Here is a 24,179-nt window from a genome sequence, read left to right as displayed (position 1 = left end):
ATAGTCAGCTGTATCGATTTGGAAGCATTTAAGTTGAAATTTCTTCTAGTAAGTTCTAGAAATCAACACATACTTACGCATCCCGTTGTTTGCGACACGTCAATGAGTATTGTGCTTAAACGTTCTCGCTAGTTTGTCAACACGATTTTCTCCCTTGCCTGTACGGTTTATTTTAGGGAGTGACTTTTTTTTTTTTATCGTGGGAGCAAAATTTTCGTTACAGCTCCTTTTTAAGTCTCACTTCAATAAATTAAGAAATTGATCACACCGCATACCTACTGTCGGCTTATTGATGATTAAAATAGTAATCTACAAATATGTAGAAACAATAATTTATAAATTAACCGAGATCTACCGTGATATTGGAGTACAGTTGCTTCATCGCTGAGTTTATAAGTATAGATAACATGACACGGGAATCAACATTTTATAAACGCGAGTAAAAATGCTTGAAAACACCATCTGTAAACTAGCAGCTGTTAACACATATGTTAGGACTAGATTATTTTGTTTGGGAAAGGGAGCTGCAAGAAAAACGTCGTGTGGTACGATATGTTTTGACGTTCGTAGTCTACATACCGACATCAGGCGCTGGTCCTGAAGGCAGAATGAACACAAGTTGCCGAGAACTACATGATGCCAGTCCCATCTGGTCCCAAACACTCACCGCAAGCTCCAAATCTGTCTACCAAGTTTTAAACACAATACAAGGTAGACACTAAACTGCCCAAATGAAGCCTAACCTGCATATTAAAATCGAAACACCAATGGAAAATAACCTAATGCATTAATCTTTAAAAGGTGGCAGAACTTTAGCAACAAGTTTGTGATTATGGTTAATTACTTGTTTTATTTTGAGTATAAACGATTTATCTCTGTAACATTTCCAAAAATACAATTAATTTATTACTTATCTCTTATTTAACAAATGGTACAATAAATATCTCTTTGATGAATTTAGTTAGTACAAAAATATCGACTTTCTTCTCTACCTATAATATTGATGCCTTCTTAATCAGATACTAAGAAGTTACCCTTTCATTTATCTTTATCACAGCACTAAGTACAAATATTTATCTCCAAAACATTTACTTTATCTTATCTTACAAATTTGTGTATCTCATAAGTTACTTCATAATATAATCTTTACGAGGTTATGGTGTTATTCAAAACAATGTATTCAAACTCTGAACAAAACAATACAATAAAAAACAAACATTAGCAAAAACAATGAAACTTGGTATTATAAGTACCAATAATCATACACTAACCTTATCTTTAAGAGGTACATCAAGTCCAAGAAATGCCACATAATTCAAGCAAAACTACAACAGACATTAAGGACTGAACATAGAGAAACTCTATTGGCCATTACAGAAAAAAAACAAACACAAACTTTAATACTTATTGTTAGGTCTCCATTAACATTCATTTTCCCGCACAGCTCTCTCTCTCTGCTCTGCGATGTCAACGATCCACGGTGATTCCAGTGATGGTCCTGGCTGCTACCTTCCTTGTCTCCCAAAAACCCGAATATATATACATATATATACATTAAATACTCCCCCCCTTCCCTCCTATTGCCACCCAAAATTCTTGGAAATTCATGGACGTCAGAGAAGATAATAGAATGTTCTCAAACATTCTTCATTGTAATCCACACAGTCTATACATAGATGAGACTTTCCATTATATTCTTCTTATACCCTGTCTGGTTGGTAACTCATAGTGATTTTTTTTGACGGGAAAAAAAAAATCACTTCTCGCTTTACTAGTCTATGGGTTTTGCTGTTTTATTCCACAAATCTTGGCTACGCCCATGTTACAGCGACTGATAAATAAATCTGTGGCACCTTAATAAAGTAACGAAAAATAAGTCTTTTAAAACTAGTATTTACAAAAATCTAATATAGGCGTATAAATATAATTATTGTATAACAATATACGTATATTACTCGAGTAAAAAATAATATATTTGAGTATATCTGTACTTGTAAACACTGTCAGCTGACAACTATTTTTCAGTACATATACGAACAAACACGGCTAACACACGTCGGTAGTTATCCATGATATTCCTTTATGGAAATATTGTGAAGAGGTTGAGTGACACCTTTGGCGAGCGATAGTGGGCGACGAGAGACGGGCTTCGTGTGCGAAGATGGGAGTCACGGCATGGTGTCTCGACGCGGCTGTTAAGTGAGTTTGGCGTGGCATTGTGTTGGGACACAGGTGCACCGTAAGAGACGGACAGCAAAGAAAGCCAATGTCGAGCCGAGCTCCAGTGGGGAGATTGAAAAATGGACTTAAGAAATTTGCGAACAGTCATTTTAATTGTTATGATTAGAGACATGCAAAATTCGCGGTTTCGATGGCTTTCAGGATAGACTGCACATACCCCTGTACAATCGGGCAAATAACGCAAGTTCATTGGCTGCCGACTTGTAAGTCGTCTCCAGCTGGTTTGTCTGTGATTTGATCCTTCTTTGGTTGAGGGTTAATAACTGGTTGAGATTCGTCCAGATGAACAGTAAGCCAATAGCAAAAATATCGAAGAGGTATATGTGTTTGAATTCTAGTCTATCACCGAATGAATCCGCGAATTTTGCATGTCTCTAGCTATGATTAAATTAATAGTGTGAATACAATCTAATAAATAATTGGGCAATTAATTAATTCAGGACTTGGTTCCCCACGTGTAACGATATGGACACTTGCGATCCTTCGTGCGGTAGAATGTGACATTTTAGGTATTTAATAAGTTTTTTTTGAGACGTGCGTGTGTGTTTGTTTACGTGTGCAGGCATGTCTTGGACGAGGAGGGGAGGCGGAAGGGCTCCAAGGCCGCCCCAGCTGCCGCTGCTGCTGTTGCGGATGACGTCATTGCTGCTCGCGGTGACGTCATCGTGCGCCGACTACCGGGTGGGCGTCGGCATCGCAGACATGACCGGCCCCGTCGCCGAAATCGGCATGGTGAGCAGGAACCGATGAATGGATGAATGAGCGTCAGAATGGAAGGAAACCCCCAAGTCAAGGTTCGTTGAATCCCCTTCCTCCCTCCCTCCCACCCGACCCCCCCCCCCCCCCCCCCCACCACCCACCAACCAAATCGATCAGCCCCGAACGCATCCGATGTTCTCTGCTCGTTCGTGTACCTTCGCGGTCAGAATTATATATATATACATAAATTCCTAAAATTTAAATTTTTTTCACGATTTTAGAGTATTTTGAATACGCTCACCTAAAATAACTAACCTTTCGTTTTAGTTACAATTAAATAACAAACGATAAATTTGCAAAAGTTTTATATATGTAAATTTTATTTTTACAAAAAGAAACGAATAATTTTTTTTTTTTTTAATCTTCCGAATAATTCATGAACGTGGACGATTCGAACGTCTGACTAAGTAGCCAGCGTATCTTTTGTTTCAAAATAATTATGAGGGAATGAATTGCAATTTGACTTCCCATCGACGTCGTCAGCGTCTTCAGAAGACGACGAGTGGCGAAGCGATGCGAACATGAGCTGCAATTAAATCAGGTGAGCGGGAAAACCACCGGCAAAAGCCACCGGTTGCGTGGCAACGTCCGCCAAGTTTTTCTACGCACGAACCCCCCCCCCCCCCCCCCACAAAAAACAGGATCGTATCCTGTATCGAACCGGAGTATCACACGAGGGGGAAAGGGTTTTAAAATCGATACGCCACGTTGGACGAGTGTTAAATTTATATACAACAGTAACATAAAATAAAATACACTGGAAATCAGATACACTTCAAGGGCGAAAAAGAATTAAATATTTTATTCCGGAAACATAGATATGCGATGAATCAAATTGATGATACGGAAGGTAAGACGAACAATAACTTACATTTCGTATTCTTAGAAAAATAATTGTTAGAACTGTAGGTAATTTTATCTATGGAACAGCATATGATTATTTTTATACTAGCTACGAGAGTGTTAGCACCAAATATCTATTTATACTTGCTTGTTGAATTTTTTTGTTACAAGTACAAGAGTTATATCATTAATATAAAGATACCACAGGTATCCAAGCGCTTGCTGTGGGAGCAACCAGACTAACAATACCTTAAAGATTATACTATTTCAACAGATATGCTCTTAGTGTAATGTCATTGGTGTAATTAATCACGCAAGCATGAATAAATACGAATACTTGTGCGCATTTACTTATACAGTAGCAGTTTTTTATTCATATAAAAATGTTTGTTGGACACATAATTAATTATTTATACTGCGTTATTTTTTAACGACGCAATTTCAGAAAAAAAATCGGGTTATTAAACTGAACGCAGCCTAAAAGTCAGGTTTATGTAAAAGTAATTTCCTGCTTTTGATTTGTCTGAAGCATTCAGTTTCTGAGCCTGCCCTTGTCCTTTTCTTTATTATTATGTACAAGGAAGCTACATTTCACGCAGAACTGGCTATGGCACCTACTTTTTTTGTCACTTAGTTTTATACGGTTGACAAATGTAAGAGAAGATAACGTGGCTGTTATTAACATTTTAACTCTGATTACGCCATGACAAATAATTTAAAGTGGTTTTAATAGCATACGTTGTGAATGAAAAATTACTGTGGTAAAAAGCATAAAATCTAGCTAATATAAAATTTTGCGGACAAATTGGAAACTTACATACCTTTTTAAAATTATGTTGTCACTTATACTTACGATTAGGACAAGAGCTATATGTTAATTATATTTTACTAACCCATTTGTCTAATTATATTCTTAATGCGATTGTAATAATTAAACTTAGCAGTTTATTAACATTTTGAATCAATTTCAGTCCTGAAATTCCCCGCAATAGATGATGACAAACAGTATCTGACGTTAAAAATTTTGATTGTTTTTTGGTAGTAATGACATTTTTGTAAGCCTCTCAATTTTTGAGCTAGTGAATCAACTTTACGATTTCAAGTGAGAATACTTGGTGTAATACCATGCTCTTCAAATGTAATAAACTCAATTTGTTGTTTAAGATAATAATAAATATGCGATATCCTGATTATCTATATACATGCAACAAGTATGTCAATTTTTTTTTCATAATGCTCCCTTTAATGATAATTAATCTTTGGATAACTTTCTTTATACAATTTCATAGCGGACAATAAGAACCTGAATTTTTCAAGGGTACCACGAAGTTACTTTACTAATATCATGCTTATAAATAGAAAACTGTATCACCGAAAGAGTTAAATATTCCACGATCAAAATAAATCGTTAAAAAAATCAGTTTTCTTATCCGAACTATTACAGTTCATGTTTTAGAGTATTGATTATATCAGAAAAAAAACATTAAAAGAATTTTGCCCGGACGTAAAAATTAAGCTTATGTGGTTTTGTATTCAAGACTGATTCTACTATTTCCGAGATGCGTACAACATTAAAGAAACAAATCCTCATTCGCTAAAATATTTTTGACATGTACTTACATATCGTATTCACCGAGGTCATTTTTTTTTTAGAAACACACACAACTTCTTAGTTGTTCGCGTTGGATGCAAGCCGCTTGTTCCATGGCAGCGATAAACGGGACTATTTCGCGTTTAAGGGGCTCCCGTGTTAGTGGGGTGGGACGATAAGTGCGACGCTCGCTGGTGTTTCTAGTGCGGTATCGCCTCTAAGCGCAAGGCTGTGGACTGGCGCGCAGTTTTCTCGTCGTGCTTAGGACATGTATGAAATTGAGCAGTGGCCATAACATTATGACGGAGAAATGAAGAAGTTGTAATGCCGTGGGTGATTTTTAATGATCTCTACCGGGAGTTTTCAAGCCTAAAAATAATTTTGTTATTATGAAAACACGCGTTTCAGCAATTGCAGTTAAAAAAATTGGTTGTCTGTAAAGTCGGTTTACGGACGATAGTTTAACGTGACAACGTCATAACAAAACATTGATGAATTGATTGCATAATTTTATGAATAAAATTGAATCATTTTAATTTTAATAATAAAATATTAAATACTTGAAATTATACTAGTAATCAGATTTTTAAAATGCAAGAATAATTAACCTTTATTGCCAAAATTGTTGTTGTAATAAGCAATGAAAACCACATTAACTTTTCACTTCACTTTCTAAACAGTCGACGAAACAGTTCACGTGTACATGACTTGTAATAATTTTATAAACTGGTGTTAGGCTATAAAGTTTAAATATAATTATGAACAAGTTTTCATATAAATAACTGTAATAAAATATCTATAATCAATTATATGAGTCACCATACTTTTTTAGTCATTTGTAACATAACCTATTATTACTGCACTCGTCGACAGCGTAACGGAACAATGAGCGTAATGGGACACAGCGTAACGGAACAATGTGCGTAACGGGACACTTTTTCTTGCGTGCAGCCGGCGTTCATCGATTTATTAGACGTTGTCACGTCAAAAAACAAAACAAATACGGAAACTCATCCACCTACAGCGCACACTTAAATGTTTTCTCATAAACTAACACCACTCAGATTTGTTGATCACTTTCACAATCTCGCGGTTCTTCCCGAAGATCCTGCGCTCCGCGTGTGCGCCCCGGATAGGCGCAACGTCGATGTCATTAGAGACGATGGGGGGTGGGAATGAACAGGTGCGAGGGAACGGCAGCACCCCGAAAAAACACGCCTGCTCACGGCAACGTCCGCCACGGTATTACACCTGCGGGGAACCAAGGTCGGGGTACGACGGGAGTCGAACCTGAATCGTCTGTGCAGGAGGCAAAGTGATGCAACTCTACCGCGGTGGCCGGAAGGAATTTTAAGCAGTAGTACTAGCTAACATGCAACGTGTATAAATAAAATTAAAATAAAAACATGGGTACGTGACCACGGTGCGCGTTAGAAGTAAAACTTCACAGATAAAAGGGATAGGGAAATTTTTTAGGGTACTCTCATATTTGAAACACGCGTTATCATGTGTTTTAAAAAGCTATATTTTCTACCGAATGTACGTGTCTTCAATCGAATCTAATAATAACATAATGGCTTAGTGATAGCAAAAAAGGTTATACGTAACCCTATTGGAAAATGTCTATAAAAATGGTCACAATTCCAATCTCAGGGTTGGGATTTTAAATTTGGGAATTATGAGTTGGGAAAGTATGAAAAAATAGGCCAAATTATGGAAACGTATAATAAGTACGCAAAAGTATGTAAACATTAAAAAAGGTATTGGCATGTACGTATAAGATGTTTCAATTAAAAAAATATATATTTTTTTAACGCTGCACGCCATCAAGCAATAGTCTTTACGATCGTAGCTTACATTACACAAGTTAAATTCGTTACCTATTCACTTCGGTAACCCCGTGATTCTGATATTACTCTGCCGGCTGTAAAAAAAAGTTTCACTTAAAAACTGTAGTTGATTTAAAAATAAATATGATTTAGATAATACATTAAAAATAACTGTTGTAACTACTTGAGTTAATTTCCCCGCAAACTCGTGCGTCCAGGGAAGTCGGTATACCGTGATCACTATCGTAGAACTTGGAGTCTGCAAGGCGTTCAGCCCGAATGTCTGCCACCCTGTCGTCCGAACTGATCGGCGAGTAGCCTATCGGGCAGGCGCTTCATCACGCGTGTGAACGCCTCGACTGTCGGCAGGTGAACTCGGAATTAATTAACCCACCAATGGCCCTGTAGGAACTTCAGTTTTCGACTGTGCTCATATATAATTACGAGTTATGTAAGCGGGTTTCCCAAAGGTTTAATTATTACCGTACACTGTTAAACATTTTCACCTTCAAAATTTACGAAGCCTTCTGATCACACATTATCCAAGGATCTACGTAAATTTACGTACACTGGGCCCACTTATTCTTTTTAACACGATTCCAAATGAATATTTTAGGTGCACTAGCAAACCATTCGATAACTAGATAAGCTCACAGCAAGAACACTCTCCGTTTGCCCACACGTGTGTTTAACTTTGTTTAGAACGAAACATTCCAAGGGAAAGTAAAAATACGAAGGATCAGTTGTTTGAAATTATGAAGAACTCTTCGTTTATTTTAGTTAAATTATTCGTTGAAAAGTCCGTAAATGTACTGCAATTTCAATCAGTGTAGTTTTGAGTTCATCGCAAATCGGTAATACGGTGCTTATTGCTCCACATTTGTACCAAATACTTGCAGTCAGATTCCCAACGAGAACAGGTTGTGCCAAATATAGAGAACTTGAGATCGCTGTGAGATTTTAATTATTATTTTTTTCAAACCAGCCAGAATCCACACTTAGTTAAACACATAGGATGTTATACACCCAACTCTTTTATGAAACGGCATGCCTTTAAAATTTTGGCCAGCTCACTGTTAAATCAGCAGAAGTTGCATAAAGATGCATCACCGACTATGTACAAGGACATTAAATAACATATTTGTAACTTGACGATAAATTAAGTACACAATTATTTTAAAACTTTTTATTTGCTACAAACCAAAAAATGGCATGTATGTAAATGCGCAAGTCAATAATTTATCAAAAGTTAATTTTATGCCAGAAAAAAATTCAAGAAATTTTAAATTATTTGTTGCAAAACGCTAGAAAAATATACAATAAAGTTTGTAAGAAAATAACGGAGTAGTTAATGTGTGGTTTGAAAAACAAATTTTCATTAATTATTGCAGTAAAAAATAATTTAAACTTTCTGAACTTTGAATAGCTAATATTTTTATTTTAAAATTTACACTGTACATAAATTAGTTACACATTTGTTTTTTTAATTTTTTGTTTAAATTTATAATACCTCGATGAAAACCTGATGTAGTTAAACAGTTTTCTCTCAAAATGAAATCTGTATCGCGAATTACGGAGTGTATATTTACAAAATTTCATCATCATATATGTAAAAATAAATGTTTCTACAAAAAAACTTTACCATACATTTTAACCCCTTTAGGGTATTCAAGAAATATTTCCTCCAAATTTCAAATCTCCATGTCCACTGTTAATAGGCCGTGCGTTGTCTGCAAATCAGTCAGTATTAAATAGAGGTGTAAAAGTAACGAAAAAAAAGCGTACCCGCATGTATTCGTTACTATAACAATTAGTACTAGTTACTATTGTATCGTTACGTTACTCGTTACTTCTGATACCGCATAACATGCTATGTTATGTTGCAGCAACGAATCGAGTCGTATAGCGTACGCGTACAGTATGACGTCGCGGAAATAATAATAAATAGAATATAAACAATTAACAATATTTGATAATTAATAGTTTCTTTAACCAAGAAACAATTAAATCTCATTAGAGCGACTTTATTATATTATATCGTTTAAGATTAGAACAAAAAAAAGTGAAAATACGCGATAATAAAAAAACAGAAACATAGCTACATATTTCTAATTTGTAAAAAATACTTTCTTACGTTGTTTCTGTTCCAATCTCAAACTTTGTCAAAACATATAATAACTTCAATAAACAGTAAAAAACTTGGACGACGAATTTTCACAAATTATACTTTACTTAATAAACAAACATCGTTCTTTGTAACGTAAATTCATCGAATGTGCGCGCGCATGCGTAAAAACATACGAAAAATGCGAGTAAAGAAATGCAGCCGTGTGTGTAACGTTTCGTTACTCGTTACTAGACGGCGCCAGGGGCGTAGCCAGGGAGAGGGAGGGTTTAGGGGTTCAACCCCCCCCCCCCACCCTTAGTACCAAATCTTTAATTAATTTTTCTTATTCATCACTCAAACAAATTTCATATTAAAATTAATAAAAAAATTTACCATTACAATATTTTAAATTTAAGTACCGAAAACTGCTAAATTAGCACTATTTTACACTTTAAAATCCAAATTTTCCCGGAGGAGGACCCCCGGACCATCCCACTTTAATACGCTGGGGGGGAGGGGGCCATGCTTCTTAACACCCCCCATACACAAATCCTGGCTACGCCACTGAGGCGGCGCACCCGTTACTCAGTACCGAATACATACGAAAACGATAATGAAATCCGGGTATTTTCGATTTCGTTTAGATTTATCGAATATTCGCACAACCCTAATTTTCGGGAATTTGAAGCATCCAGAATTTAAAATTGCTAAATAATGGTTTTAATAAAAGTTACATTCTTATTATTTAATTAGCAACATCAAAATTTTTGAATATTGATTGCAGTTCAAATATTTGTGCTGGTTTAAGTGAATGCACATCCTATTTGGTGCTCCCTAAATATTATGTATAAACATAAGTTCTTTGCAGCCTTAATTAATTTTTATAGCCGATTGACAAATAATAATTAAAAACTCTTTATTTAATATGAGTAAGTAATATAAGCAGAGTGATATAAGAGTAATATAAGTGAGTGAAGTGGACGCGGGCTGTGTCGCAGATGGGCTACGCCAACCCGGCGCAGAAGACGGCGGGCATCCACCTCCGCCAGTTCGCGCGCGCCTTCGTGTTCGACGACGGCAGCAGCCGCCTGGCCTTCGTGAGCGCCGACTGCGGCATGATCTCGCACGCGCTCAAGCGGCAGGTGGGTGGAACCAACCTCCTCAGGGCCGCAACCAGAGTCTCTGGCACCCGGGGCATGAATGGATTCATGCCCCGCCCCCCCCCTCCCCCTCTTTTTTGCACATGCCACACCAATGAAGCGGGGGGTCCGGGCGGCCCTCCCACGAAAAAAAAAATGGTGCTATTTAAGGATTTTCCATACCTACGTGTAACAGTTTCTGTGCTACTGTAACTTCCATGCATGAACCCACTATGTCCATAAAGTAGTCCTAGTATAATCACTAGACTTGTTCATTAAATTTGTTGAGACGTTATATTGTAAATCAGATTAGACATTCCTGGCATGCAAGTTAAAAAACTTTTTACCAGTTCCCAGTGTAGTAGGAATTACAATGCAAGCGATTTCGGCGCCCCCACAGCTTTGCGCCCGGGGCGTATGCCCCGTTTGCCTCCCCCCCCTTGTTTCGGCCCTGAACCTCCTATCCTGTATTAATAAAGGGGGCCGATCCGTGTTTCGCGAGAAAAAAACTGTAAAGTCGGTTTACGGACGATAGTTTATGAAGTGACAACGTCATAACAAAACATTGATGAAATGATTGCATACTTTTATGAATAAAATTGAATATATTTTTTTATTTTAATAATAAAAGAATAAATACTTGAAATTATACTAGCAATCAGATTTTTAAAATGCAAGAATAAATGTACCTTTATTGCCGAAATTGTTGTTGTAATAAGCAATGAAAAACACATTTAACTTTTCACTTCACTTCATAAACAGTCGAGTGCAAGCGTACAATGAGCGTAACGGGACACAGCGTAACGGAACAATGTGCGTAAAGGGTCACTTTTTCGTGCGTACAGCCGGCGTTCATCGATTTATTAGACGTCACGTCAAAAAATATTATTTCTTTACCAGACGTGTGTAGCTTGTCCGCGTCTCGTGGTTAACTGGGTTTATTTCAGGGGCATGTCTACCGTCAGCACACCAATCTTAGCCATCCGGTGTCCTGATCGGCCCGTCTCTTGCAGAGGGCCACCAATCACAAGGGGGAAAAATTGCCACACTGTGACTTTATTTTTTTAATTGATCAGAAATATCCACGCAAAATTCCAGATGAAAATAACTTCATGACTACAAAATAGCGTTCGCAGTAATGCTGGTTTCGGGTTATTTACCCGGGAATTATGCCTTGAGATGTCTCAGTGCCTCTAATAATTTAAGTTATTTGTTAGCTTTCCAGTGTTAACTGCGCACATCAATAAGCATGATAAAACTAAATAAAGTCAAATTATTTAATATTCGAATATATTTTCCATGTTTTAAATAATTAGGCTTGAACGGAACATCAGTTAAAACATAAAATTATGCACCAATTTTTTTTTGGTAATAAATACTTAGTTTATAGCTCGAAAAAGGTATTTAATACACGTACATGCAAACAAACACTATATTCATTGTTATAAAACTTACAATATATATATTTTTTGAGTTTAACGATTTATTTCTTGGCAACTGGTTTCCAAAGGAATATTTTATAAAAGTGCAGAATTTTTTTTCCATGTAGTGCAGAAATACCTTGTCGGAGTCTATTAAGCAAGAAATTTTTTTTTCTCGCTAAAATACTAGGGATGCGTGAAGCCACTTTTCGTCCAGCTGATGGTATGGACCATGTTGGTTAGATACCCAAACCATTGACTGAAGCGTAGTGTTTGCATTGTGGGATCAGTTATAAAGGACTTTATTTGATGGAAGTGAATGCGTTTGACAAAGATAAATTCTATTCGCACTAATTAACTATCATCAGGGTTGCTCCAGCACCAGGAGATTACACAGAATTTATTTTCTGGGGGAAGAAAGCAGGAGACAACTTTTCCCAATGTTTTCTTTCAAATTCTTACCTATTCGTTGGTGGAAATGACATTTTTTTTTAGTATTGTCCCCTCCATAAACCTCCATGCGTACGTCTCTTTAATCACCACCTGGGTATTGCGATATGGCATCAGGATGGTAGAAAGAGATTTCAACTACTCCACGACATGCCATCTCCTGACAATTCCTAATTCTATTGTCTCAAGGTCCTGCTTCACACAATAATTTTTTTTTTTCACGAAACTATTCTAATGGAAGTAAAACTTTACACGTAGCCCACGCGGAAAAAAAATTTGCCCGACAAAAATATGTTTAATGAATGAACACCATCTTTTAATTTAATATGTGGATACACAGAGATTGTACTTCCTATAGACAAATTATTAAAAAAAACAACACTTAAACCACGAATTCTGATTTTTTAAAGAATATTACATAACGTGTAGTATAAATCTGTTGACCGTATTTGCCACAAAACACAATTCTTTAATTGTGGTGAATAATATTTAATTAGTATATATAAAACCAAAGTGAAAATATTTTGATCTAACGTTACTTACTACCAAAATATTTTAGATGTATGTTCATAAGTTTTCGTTTTCAAACAGAAAAAAAATACTTACAAATTTGATCTTTGAAATAAGTTCCTCGTACTTTCACTTAAACAGAAGTGCTCTACTTTTCACAGTGTACAATATGGTGTACAACTGTGGGATTCCAGTGGTAGCTGTAACATTATATCACGGAGAAATGAAGGTAAAGTTGCTTTCAATAATATGTACCGTATGTGCCATGCCTGACTATTATCTAGAGGGGAAAAAAACGCGTTTTAGCCATTTTCACGCTTATAAACATACAGCTTTTAAAGAAAGGAAACACTGAAACGTCAACCCTTATTTCTGTTCTCAAATGCTTTTCGTGAACAGACGCCACTCGGATATTTTTTGAGCAGTTTTCGAATGGTGTTGTTTTTATTTATTTCTGGTGCTCTGCACACCTGCACGTGTGCAATGTGTAGGTGGGGTCCTTAAGGGCCACAGTCGGTTGCGACTCGAACACACGCTGCAGCCACTGTTGGTCCGACAACTCTCTCGGGGGTAAATGCGGGAGTTCAAACACGCAACCCCTTAGTCCCGAGCCGTTGAACCGTGGCGGCTAAGGGGTGGCTAAGTGGCCGTGCAGGGTGGAAATGGGGGTGGGGGTGTGGGGGAGTATTGGTCTAAGTGCAACCACTCGGCGATCAAGTACCGTGTGGGCGAGGGCCGGTTTGAAGCACATGATCCGTTGCTAGTGCGCGCTCAGGGTAATCCACGAGTCAAGTCCGGTAAGATTTCACCAATGCCGGACAGCTCCAAGAATTTTCTGCGGAACCCTGGTGTTCTTGTCACGTCCGTTCGACAGACGACAGACGGTGCGCCCTGTATGGACAATGTTTCTGTTTGGCACCAACAAAGTGACAATGTCTTTTCTCTTGGAAAAACATTTATTTTAAATGAAGTAACTATGTTTAGCACCATATAATAGATTATTAAAAATTCATTTATAAAATATTTTGTTTTTCACACCTCTGGCCATTATTTTTTTTTAAATTTTTCAATTTTTCACTCTTTCGACTGTGTTGTTAGTGCAGAGCTGTCCGGTGTTAGTCGCTAGTGTATTTGATTTAACGCGCTCGTCATCAACAGAGGTCAAAGGTGACACGATCAGCAGACAGTGACGGGCCCCGAATCTATTTGCATCCCAATTCGCTGCCTGTACAAGATGTTTCAGAATAGTAGCTGAAACACAGTATATGTCACGACTCAAAATGGCCGCGTGCGCATTAGTACAATCGACTGTCAACTGGGGGGTGTCAGCAGGAAAAGTATCCGGATACCTATCATCCATCCATTGTGAATGCATCGTCTCCATTGTGACTGCGCTAGCCAAGGATATGCAGTGATGTGCGCGATATGTATGGATTCGCAGAACAGGGCGTGCCAGAACTCAACTCAAGCCGAAAACAGATGATAGGTCAAAAAATGACGGTTTTGAATTAATACACAAAACAAATGTGTCACAGTTTTTGAGATATAGACTTTTTTTTCAACAGTCTTAAATCCCCACCAAATCAACAAATTAATAAATACTTTGACTACAAAGTTCCATATTGTACTATTATAATCTTTGTAACGAATTCCTTAACAAACCTACAATTTATAATAATGAAAAATAAAATCAACCTGCTTTACTTTGGAGAAGAGCTAGAATATTTTTATGACTAATGCAGCAAACGTTTTTACTCGGGTATGTTGTACAAAAATGTAGTTGGATAACTTGGCAAATTATTTTTAAAAATGACTCACATACCCAAGATAAAAAAATTGTATGAAACTGATTCTTTCTTTAACCCTTTTAGTCTATTTGGCCACTGAAGTTGACAATCTATATGTTATATTTTGGTTATCCAACTTTGGAAGAGTGGATCATGGTGTACATTTAGTAGACATAATAATTTATGCTATTAAATAAAAAATAAAATTTTATGATATTTTAAATTATAATAAAACAATTTTATATTTATATTATGATTATAGCCTAAGATTATAACTACATAAAAATACTCTAGTTAAAAGAAAATAGATTAAAATGATATCTTAGGAAGTGTCAAAGTGTTTCGGAAAAGGTGCTGAGGTCGAACCAGCGAACATCGCAATGTGAGCGTTAAGGCTTATTAGGCCCTCGGCTACGAGAATAAATTTCCGATGCTAACACATCTGTTGGCCGTTTTCAGAAACACAGGGCAAGAATGAGAAAAAAGTTCAACTGTTGTCCGTAGGACAGCGCGTCAGTCGAACCTTTCCTCCTCCCCACCTCCCAGCCAACCCGGGTCTAATCTTTATCTTTGACACCAAACACTCGTGTTGATACCCCCGATTCTCAGAAATGCTGAGCTCGTCCCATCCCTGGTTGTCGTCCTCTACGTTGTTGCCAAACTGCAGAAGGAGCGATGGAGTTGGAGTGCAGTCTACGGCATTTTCGGCTCTGTCAAAATGCCAAAGTGGCGCAAATTTATTTATTTAGTTATTTATTTATCGTCTTCATTGGTGGCGAAGTTAAGGCGGTAAGCCTTTTCTTACACTTAACCACTTTTCTGCAATTACATCAAATAGTGGAATATTAAAAATTAAGCATTATATAAGCAGATGTTGACTAAATATTAAGAGAAAAAATTAAAATTTTAACTTAATGTTCAAATATTAACTATTACCAAAGATTCAACCATAACTAATTTAAAGTAATTAAAAATTAAGCATAGACATACATAAAAAGGGAAGTGATTAAACATACAGCAAATAGTATTTAAAAATAAAAAGGTGCTACTACATTAAAACCAGTCACTCGCACATTCACACACAGATTCAAGCAATAGGGTAGCGCCGATGGTTAGCAGGTGTTACAAAGATGTTTTTTCAGCCTGTACTTAAAGGAAGCTAGATTTTTTGTTTACCTTGTCGCTTGGTCTAGACAACCAACCTTTTTTTTTTTTATCAAGAAACTGAATAACGGTGTTAAAAGTAAGAAATCGTTGGCAAATTTGGTACAGACATCAAGAGTGGAGAAACACGGGTGAGTTAAAGCAACACCTATTATTTAAAACAGTTAGACAAATGGGTAAAGCTCTCAGGAACATTGTATTTAAATGTCTCTTAATGCGTAACAAAAAAGACACATTTCCGGAGAACAATCGCATATCCAAAAAAAATTGGTTGTCTGTAAAGTCGGTTTACGGACGATAGTTTAACGTGACGTCATAACAAAATATTGATGAAATGATTGCATACTTTTATGAATAAAATTGAATCATTTTTATTGAATTATCACTATTTTGTATGGATACAAAGAAGGAGTGAAATTAAATCTACAATTTAATTGATAAATTTACTTTTATTTGCACTCATTAATTCAAATATGTTTATTACTTTAACGAAGAGATTATTTTAACTATAACTTTTATACATGTTTGCTATTTAACTTCTTCCAATCTGTGTTATTCTGTTAAGGATAGGACGATGATAGGAAAAGTAAAAGTAGGAAACGAATGTGAGTGTTTCAAGTTTAATGTGCCTCGAAAAAGTTAAATCGATGATTGTTCCGATCGAGTGGAATAGAGATAGATGCGGCGCAAGCGTACAATGAGCGTAACGGGACACAGCGAAACGGGACAATGTGCGTTACGGGCCTTTTTTTCGTGCGTGCAGCCGGCGTTCATCGATTTATTAGACGTTGCCACGTCAAAATAATTTATTCACGACTAATAAGTAGGGCCATGAAGTTCGCGAAAAAATTCTAATGCCCATTAGATCGCAAGAAGGTATGCCCACGCCAACGGTTTCCTCCTTGTGACTGGTGGCCGCCTGCAAGAGAAGACAGCCCTATTTCACCGTGCCGTTCAGAACTCTATGTTACTCCGCACCTTCAACTTTGATATCGATTCATATCAAAGTTGAAAAGTCAAAGCCCATAGAAACAAACACCTACTTCTAACATATACTTGGTCGGTTTAATGCAATATTTAAATGTACTCTGAATATTAAAATTTGAGTATAGGGTAATAAATTACTTACGGATTCTAGGGCGCCAATTTACCTTCATAAACTGTATATCATTGTCCTGTCCAGCCAAATCTACCATAAAATATAAATATTAACTTTGTCAGATCTATATTATTAACCACTATCTGGCCAGGTTTCATTACAACCATATGAATACAAATTCCTGCATCATAGTCGATCAGCATATCTTAACACATAAATACTTATTTACATAACTTTTTAAGATAATACTAATATAAGATTTGATATTCCGATTTCCATCGGTGGAGATTAGCCAGTTTCAGTTTGTGATAAATTGAGTAGGTTAATAGATATATATAATATAATTAAGTCAAACAATATTATTCTGACTAAGCTCAGTGTGAGTAAAGCAATTGCAAGAATCTCTTTCTCTCTAGGGTACTCTAATAGGCTTTTAGTTAGTATAGAAATGAACTGAAGATTGACATTAAAATTGGTCAAACAAAGCATTCAACAAGGCAATTTAAGTTAGTTCAAGACAAGTAAATATGAAGTAATATGGGAAGGAATAATATCAATGTGTGGAGATGGAATTGGGAATATCACAAAATTACATAAACACTTTCAAAGTAAACATTTACATACACAATACACTAACTTGAGTACACACCGTTTGATGATACATAAAATTGGACAATAAATTAATCAAAGGATAAATCGACGATTTTGTACGATGCTGTTCAAACGTCACGTACAAAAAGATGCGTCGCTGTACAAGCTGAGTTGAAACAGCTCACAGAACGATGGAAGAAAGTGGAAATTGCAAATATTTTCTTAATTCCTAAATGTTACTATCCGATTTCTACTTTCCTGACAATAGGTAAGGAAGTAATTTCTAAATAGTGTAGCAATGTGCCCACATGAGGGCTGTTTAATATAATTATGTTAATATAAAATATGTAAATAGGTATATGTAACTATAGAGAATATTAGTTCAGTTATAACCAGTTATTTGTGTGTTTTGCACGAGTGTTCCTAGAGAATTCCTTTCGTTTTGGTACTTTTAAATGGTTTCAACCAAAAGTTTGCAGTAAATGTTATTGAGTACAATTTAAACATGTTTTCAATTTAATGATAGGCCGATTCAGGTATTTATATATATATATATATATTAATATCTCTTTCATATTTTTTAAACAAAGGCATTTTTAAAATTTTACATTAATGTTACCTAAGCTCAACTCGTTAACGGAAACAATTTTTTACTTGTTTTCATTATTGTCATTATTTTCATTATTACTACATACAACTTGTCAAACGTTTTAACACAACTTGCACCAAACCCTATGCCTAAGCGTTTTTGAGTTATATTTTTTTCCGCTCACCCATTTGGTAATATTCCTCAAAAAATTAGCGACGATGTTTCGGTGGCGTGTGACGTAATACGTTAATGGCATAATCCACGAACTTTCTTAATCTTTGTCCTATTAATTCAGTACTACATATTTTAATATTCGTTCGAATGAAAGTCATTAATAATTTTCTGTTTACACAAATACGTTACATTGACTTCCTTTATGTTCCCAATTCCCCCCTATCCCATCGCCGGTTAAATGTTTTTCATGAACAAACCTTAAACGCAATGTATATTCAATAAAGAACAAAATTATTTCATGCATTGCCATAGATAAAATTTATTGCAAATATTTTTTGAATTGAGATATTTAAGATTGTATCTCACTTTGAAAGATGGTGCATAGAAAAACTCGAGTCAGTTGAAAATCTACAAAAGAAAAAGGTCATTCCACAGTGCGTCACTATAATTAAACTGCTTAGTACACCATGTATTGAATGACTTACACTTGTATAACTAATTCATGTCATTTTGGATGTTATTATATTACCCGAAGTAACTAATAAATCCATTTATTTATCTCCATATCTTGCCTGGACCGCTCATATAACTGGACGCCGCACAGTGGGGCCAAATCCGAATTCCCTGGCCAAAAGTCAAATAGGTTTGACAGTTGGCGCGAATGATCGTACTCGGGGGTTTTCGGGGTCGCTGAGTTCAAATCCATTGTTGTTACATCGAAATTCGAAATATTAACTTCGAAATTACATCGAAAACGGCGAATATATGCCTTTGACGCAGAAAACTGTATTTGCTGGGTTTCTGAGGTCCCTAATTGTACATCTTTGAATGTTACGTCAAAATTTAATAACATTACTTCGAATTTTAATCAAAATTACTTCGAAAATACCACAACATTGATAGTAGCGTTAAAAAATTGTCCCCTGAATGATTTCGAGGTCGCTGAATTCAATTTGTTTATTTTTACATAAAATTCGAACTAGTTACTTCGAAACTACTTTGAAACAGCCAAAAAGAAGCGTTTGACGCAGAAAACGGGATTTGGTTGGGTTCCCAACAAAACTGATAGCAAATCTGTTAATGTTGCTTTCAAAATTCGAGATGACTTCTCCGCAATTTGTTCGGAATAACTTCGGAAGTGTCAAAACATTATTTGCACGTAAAAAGTAGAGCCTCGGGGTTTTTGAGGCTGCTTAATTCAAATATACCATAAAACTTATTTTTAGCTCGCAGTTTTTACCTTTAAATGTGAAGTGGTCATTTGGAAATTGATTTGAAATATTGAAAAGCATAAGACTGACGAACAAAAACCGGATTTGATTAGGCTGAAGGCAGTGATTGCAAATTTCGACAGGAACTTTTCTTCTCCTCTCTGAATGCTGTCCAGCTTAGATTTAAATTTAGAGACCTCGCGGGCTACATCCTTTTTAATTTGTGCTCGTACCTTCTCCGATTTATCTTCTATGCCCGTGGCTCGCTCGACGAAGGTAAACGCGTGATAATGCTTTAAATTCCACATTGTTTGCACTTTAATGACTTTGTACAACTCAATCCTAGTTATAGAAAACATTTTGACTCGTAAAAACGCAGCCTACTAGCGTCATGCGCGACCTGCTCATTGCTACTGTCAAAAGACAACTGAATCCAGGCCCTTGCAAAAGGACAAACAAACAACGTTTCTCTGTTCACTCTTAGCTGAGTTACGAAGTAAACAAACACCGCTGTATCACTGACCCGCCGCGTCAGCAAGTGATAGGCTGAATTTATCTTGCGCGCCGAGCACAGGTACAGTCGGTAATAAAAAAATAAGGAAAAAGTAATATCACAGAACGCCCACGCAATTCACGCCAGTACGCAAAAGCAAGACTTGATGTAAGTTTTTGGACATACGCCATTGCTAAGAACTTTTTCTGTTGAAGAAAAACTAATAAATAAAATAAATAAATAAAAATAAAAATAAAAATACTCAAAAAAAGATACAAAAAACACACAAAATTAAGCAAACAATTGCTGTTGTCAACAAGGATATGAACACCACAAAATATTCCGAAACAGGAATATGGTCAGCAAACAAAGAAAAAACAAAGAAAAATGTACTAAGAGAACGAAAAAATCCCCACAAATGATGACAACACAAAAATATTGAAACCCAAAATAATTCAGCACAACAGTTGAAGCGAGACAAAAAACATGACAAAACGAAAAAACAAACAAATACAATAGTTTTACCTAAACAGAAACAAGCGACGTTTCGGGAACTGTTATCTGCTCCCGTCCTCAGGCAGAGACGCACACGCGACTGAGTCGCACCTGTGTTTCCGTGCCATGTGCGTCTCTGCCTGAGGACGGGAGCAGATAACAGTTCCCGAAACGTCGCTTGTTTCTGTTTAGGTAAAACTATTGTATTTGTTTGTTTTTTCGTTTTGTCATGTTTTTTGTCTCGCTTCAACTGTTGTGCTGAATTATTTTGGGTTTCAATATTTTTGTGTTGTCATCATTTGTGGGGATTTTTTCGTTCTCTTAGTACATTTTTCTTTGTTTTTTCTTTGTTTGCTGACCATATTCCTGTTTCGGAATATTTTGTGGTGTTCATATCCTTGTTGACAACAGCAATTGTTTGCTTAATTTTGTGTGTTTTTTGTATCTTTTTTTGAGTATTTTTATTTTTATTTTTATTTATTTATTTTATTTATTAGTTTTTCTTCAACAGAAAAAGTTCTTAGCAATGGCGTATGTCCAAAAACTTACATCAAGTCATGCACTCCCATTGCACAAATCTTTTAAAGATAACACGCAAAAGCAAACATAGATGTTTTGTTTATTACATTATCTATAATATAGTATTAACATTACGTAAGATAATATTATGAAAGAGTTGCAATTTGGTGTTAAGAAATAACAAAGGTATTGTTCTAATAGTTCAGTGTTTTGAAATTTCAATGGTTCCACGTTTATACATTTTGTGTTTGTTAATTTAATGATTATGACGGAACAATTACATGCATTTAAGTGAATAGAAATTACAATAATGCTGCCAGTTATCAATATCTTATGCAACAAGCATGTAGGTACTTATTACGCATTTAATTCTGTTAAATTATATTTGCAATAATAAGTGTGTGTGTGTGTGTGTGTGTGTGTATATATGCTCGGTTATACCTTACTGTTTGTAAATAACTTTTTCCGATGAGAATACGAAATTTCATGCTATATTGCTGTTTCATAGTTTCGCTAGTGTTTTGCTTATCATATTTTAACCAACATTTGTGACTTTTTTTCATTGAAATACAATTTTGAGAACATTTACTTGTGGCTAGAGTCGTTAACCTATTCCGTTTTGTTAGTTCGAAACTTTTAAATTTCTTCACTAGTCGTCAGCAACTTTGCGTAAGTTTGGAAATATTGTCCTGATTCCAAACGATAGATAAGGAAGTATCAAATAATAGCGTAGCTGTGTGCACAAATGAAATAATGTACATAGGCCCTATCTTAAAATATTTAAATAATGTAAGTTTTGTCTGAACCAATTATATTCGTATTGTGTACGAGTCGTATAAAATTTACTTTCATTGGGTACTATTAAATTATTTCAACAAAAATTTTGTACCTATTGTTCTTGAGTACAAGTTACAACCTGTTATGTACAATTTAATAATAGGCAAGTCATGAAATAATTTATATATATTTTTTGGATTCCTAAATAATTTATTTTTAAGAAATAAATGCATTTTTAAAAGTTTACAGTAATGTTACTTAATATAAAATAGTTATCGAATTATTTTTTCCACATAATTCCACTATTTCACATTAGCTTATTACTTTATATATCTTGTCAAACTTTTTCAAACAACTCGCACAACATCCTAAATCTGTGCGTTCTCGAGCTATATTTTTCCCACTTTGCCAATTGGTAATATTCCCCTATAAATTAGCAACAATGTTTCGGTGGCGTGTAACATCATGCGCGCATAGTGTAAAGCCCGTATCAGACGATGGAAAGTTTCGTTTGGATTCCGCTAGAAGCTTCCAACAAAACTGCTAGCTGACAGCTAGAAAGGTATGTTTCTCTGAAAGAAACTATCACACACACGGCCTAATTCACTCGTGGTGAAATTTAATTGAAATGAAATTAAATAATGTTCAAAAGCCATCACGTTTTAAAAATATATAAACTATGTTTTATCTTCTACCTACAACATATCTCGTAATTTTAATATAGGCCTATGTCTAACTATACGATGGTCCAACTAGTTGAGTATTTAAAATTCACTTCAAATACTCTTATTAACATTCATAAAACGATCGAAAATGGGTGAGCATTTACATTACAAGTTTCAACAACAAAAGTTTTCGAATAATGCTTGCCGTAACTGCTTAGATTTCATTAGAAATTTATGTTCACCATTATTTTCAAACAATCAAAACATTTCAGTTCCTCCAAAGTTAATTACAGATTTAAAAACTAGGGGCATTCATTCTGATTGGTTAAAATATGCATCAAGTACGAAACCATCCACGTAAATTCGAACACGGCCGATTAAAAAAACATCCATGAAAACGGACAGCGCTCTTCTATTTCAACTCCTAAACCATCATACTAGCTGGCATGGATGACCTTCCAAGGAAACTGCCATCGTGTGATACGGGCTTAAGTCGCGAACATTCTTACTTCTTTTTTCTATTAAAATTGTACTATATATATATAATATACACACCACCTTCCCTTCCCTGTGTCAATGCTTATCATAAATAATATTTAATTAAAAAACACTGTACTCAATCAAGAACACGGCTATGATGAATCAAGTAAAGTTTACTGCCATTTTTTTTTTGCATTAAGAGTTCTGAGGTTGTATTTCACTTTGAAAGATGGCGCATGGAGTGACTCGAGCCATTTGAAAATCTGCAAAGAAAAAATGTCCTTTCCAAACTGACATTATAATTGAACTGATTAGTACATATTTTTGTATTGAATGTCTTACACTTTTAGTATAACTAATTCATCTCATAACCATGTATATCTGACGAAGAAATTTCAGATGTTGCTTAGCATTAGGCCTATAGTTTTAAATTTAACCAATAAATACATTTATTTATTTACAGTTTTTGGGCGTTTGTCTCTTCCCTTTCCCCCTCCAGACGGACCCGTACAAGTTTGTAGTTAACAATATCTCGATATCAGACATATCATTACTACTTATCACAATATGTAAAAAAATAACTCTTACAGCAATGTAAAACATAAAACGATTCTAAGCAAATACAAAAGACGATAAAATTATCGAAGCAAGAAAAAAAACATTGCTTTTCCTTCATAAACTTATTTTTTTATTTGTTTTTGAACTTCAATCGATAACCTAAGTAATGAACGCAATGACTGATACAAAAATTCAATTGGTGTTTATTTAGTTAATTGTTTGGTGTAAGCTGTAAGTTTTCGCGATATCACACATATTTGACTTGTTAATTAGTTCATTATGAACTCTTCTCATTACCCGTTGCAAATTACGACCTCACACAAGATTAGTAAAAACTATTTTATATGCACAACGCCCCGTGCCCAGTATCGCTCGGAACTGCCACTTGCCTTTCAGCAGTCTAGCCCTCGGCCGTACAGGCTCGTGACTGAGCTGTCCCGCTACAAGGACATCAGGCAACGCTGTTCTGTGCATTCCCTACCTTCCACCCCTCCCTCCAACCCGTCCACACATTATCGCAAGCGAACAGACTAAGTGATTCACCACCACCGACAGCGCGTCATGTTACAGTCTGGCTCCATTCAAACAACCATGGTGAGGGGGCAGAGGGTGAAGGCGTGGCGAGTCCAAGTAGTTCTTCTCTTTGGCGCGAGAGGGCTGCACTGCACGGTATTTGAATGTTAGATC

At 35.8% G+C, this 24,179-nt stretch overlaps 1 protein-coding gene across 3 annotated transcripts in view; it reads left to right on the top strand.

Moving 5' to 3' along the window:
• Nucleotides 1-24,179, top strand: part of LOC134542928 (neutral ceramidase) — a 179,120-nt gene that overhangs the window by 62,249 nt on the left and 92,692 nt on the right. For all 3 annotated transcript variants that reach the window (XM_063387525.1, XM_063387526.1, XM_063387524.1), the window contains exons 2-3: nucleotides 2,804-2,973; nucleotides 10,369-10,512. In XM_063387525.1, coding sequence (XP_063243595.1) covers nucleotides 2,806-2,973; nucleotides 10,369-10,512 — 312 coding nt within the window. In that variant the 5' untranslated portion in view covers nucleotides 2,804-2,805. The remainder of the gene's footprint in view (nucleotides 1-2,803; nucleotides 2,974-10,368; nucleotides 10,513-24,179) is intronic.

Source organism: Bacillus rossius (genome assembly GCF_032445375.1).
Source record: "Bacillus rossius redtenbacheri isolate Brsri chromosome 9 unlocalized genomic scaffold, Brsri_v3 Brsri_v3_scf9_2, whole genome shotgun sequence".
Taxonomy (NCBI): domain Eukaryota; kingdom Metazoa; phylum Arthropoda; class Insecta; order Phasmatodea; family Bacillidae; genus Bacillus; species Bacillus rossius.
This window is presented reverse-complemented; position numbering and strand designations above follow the sequence as displayed.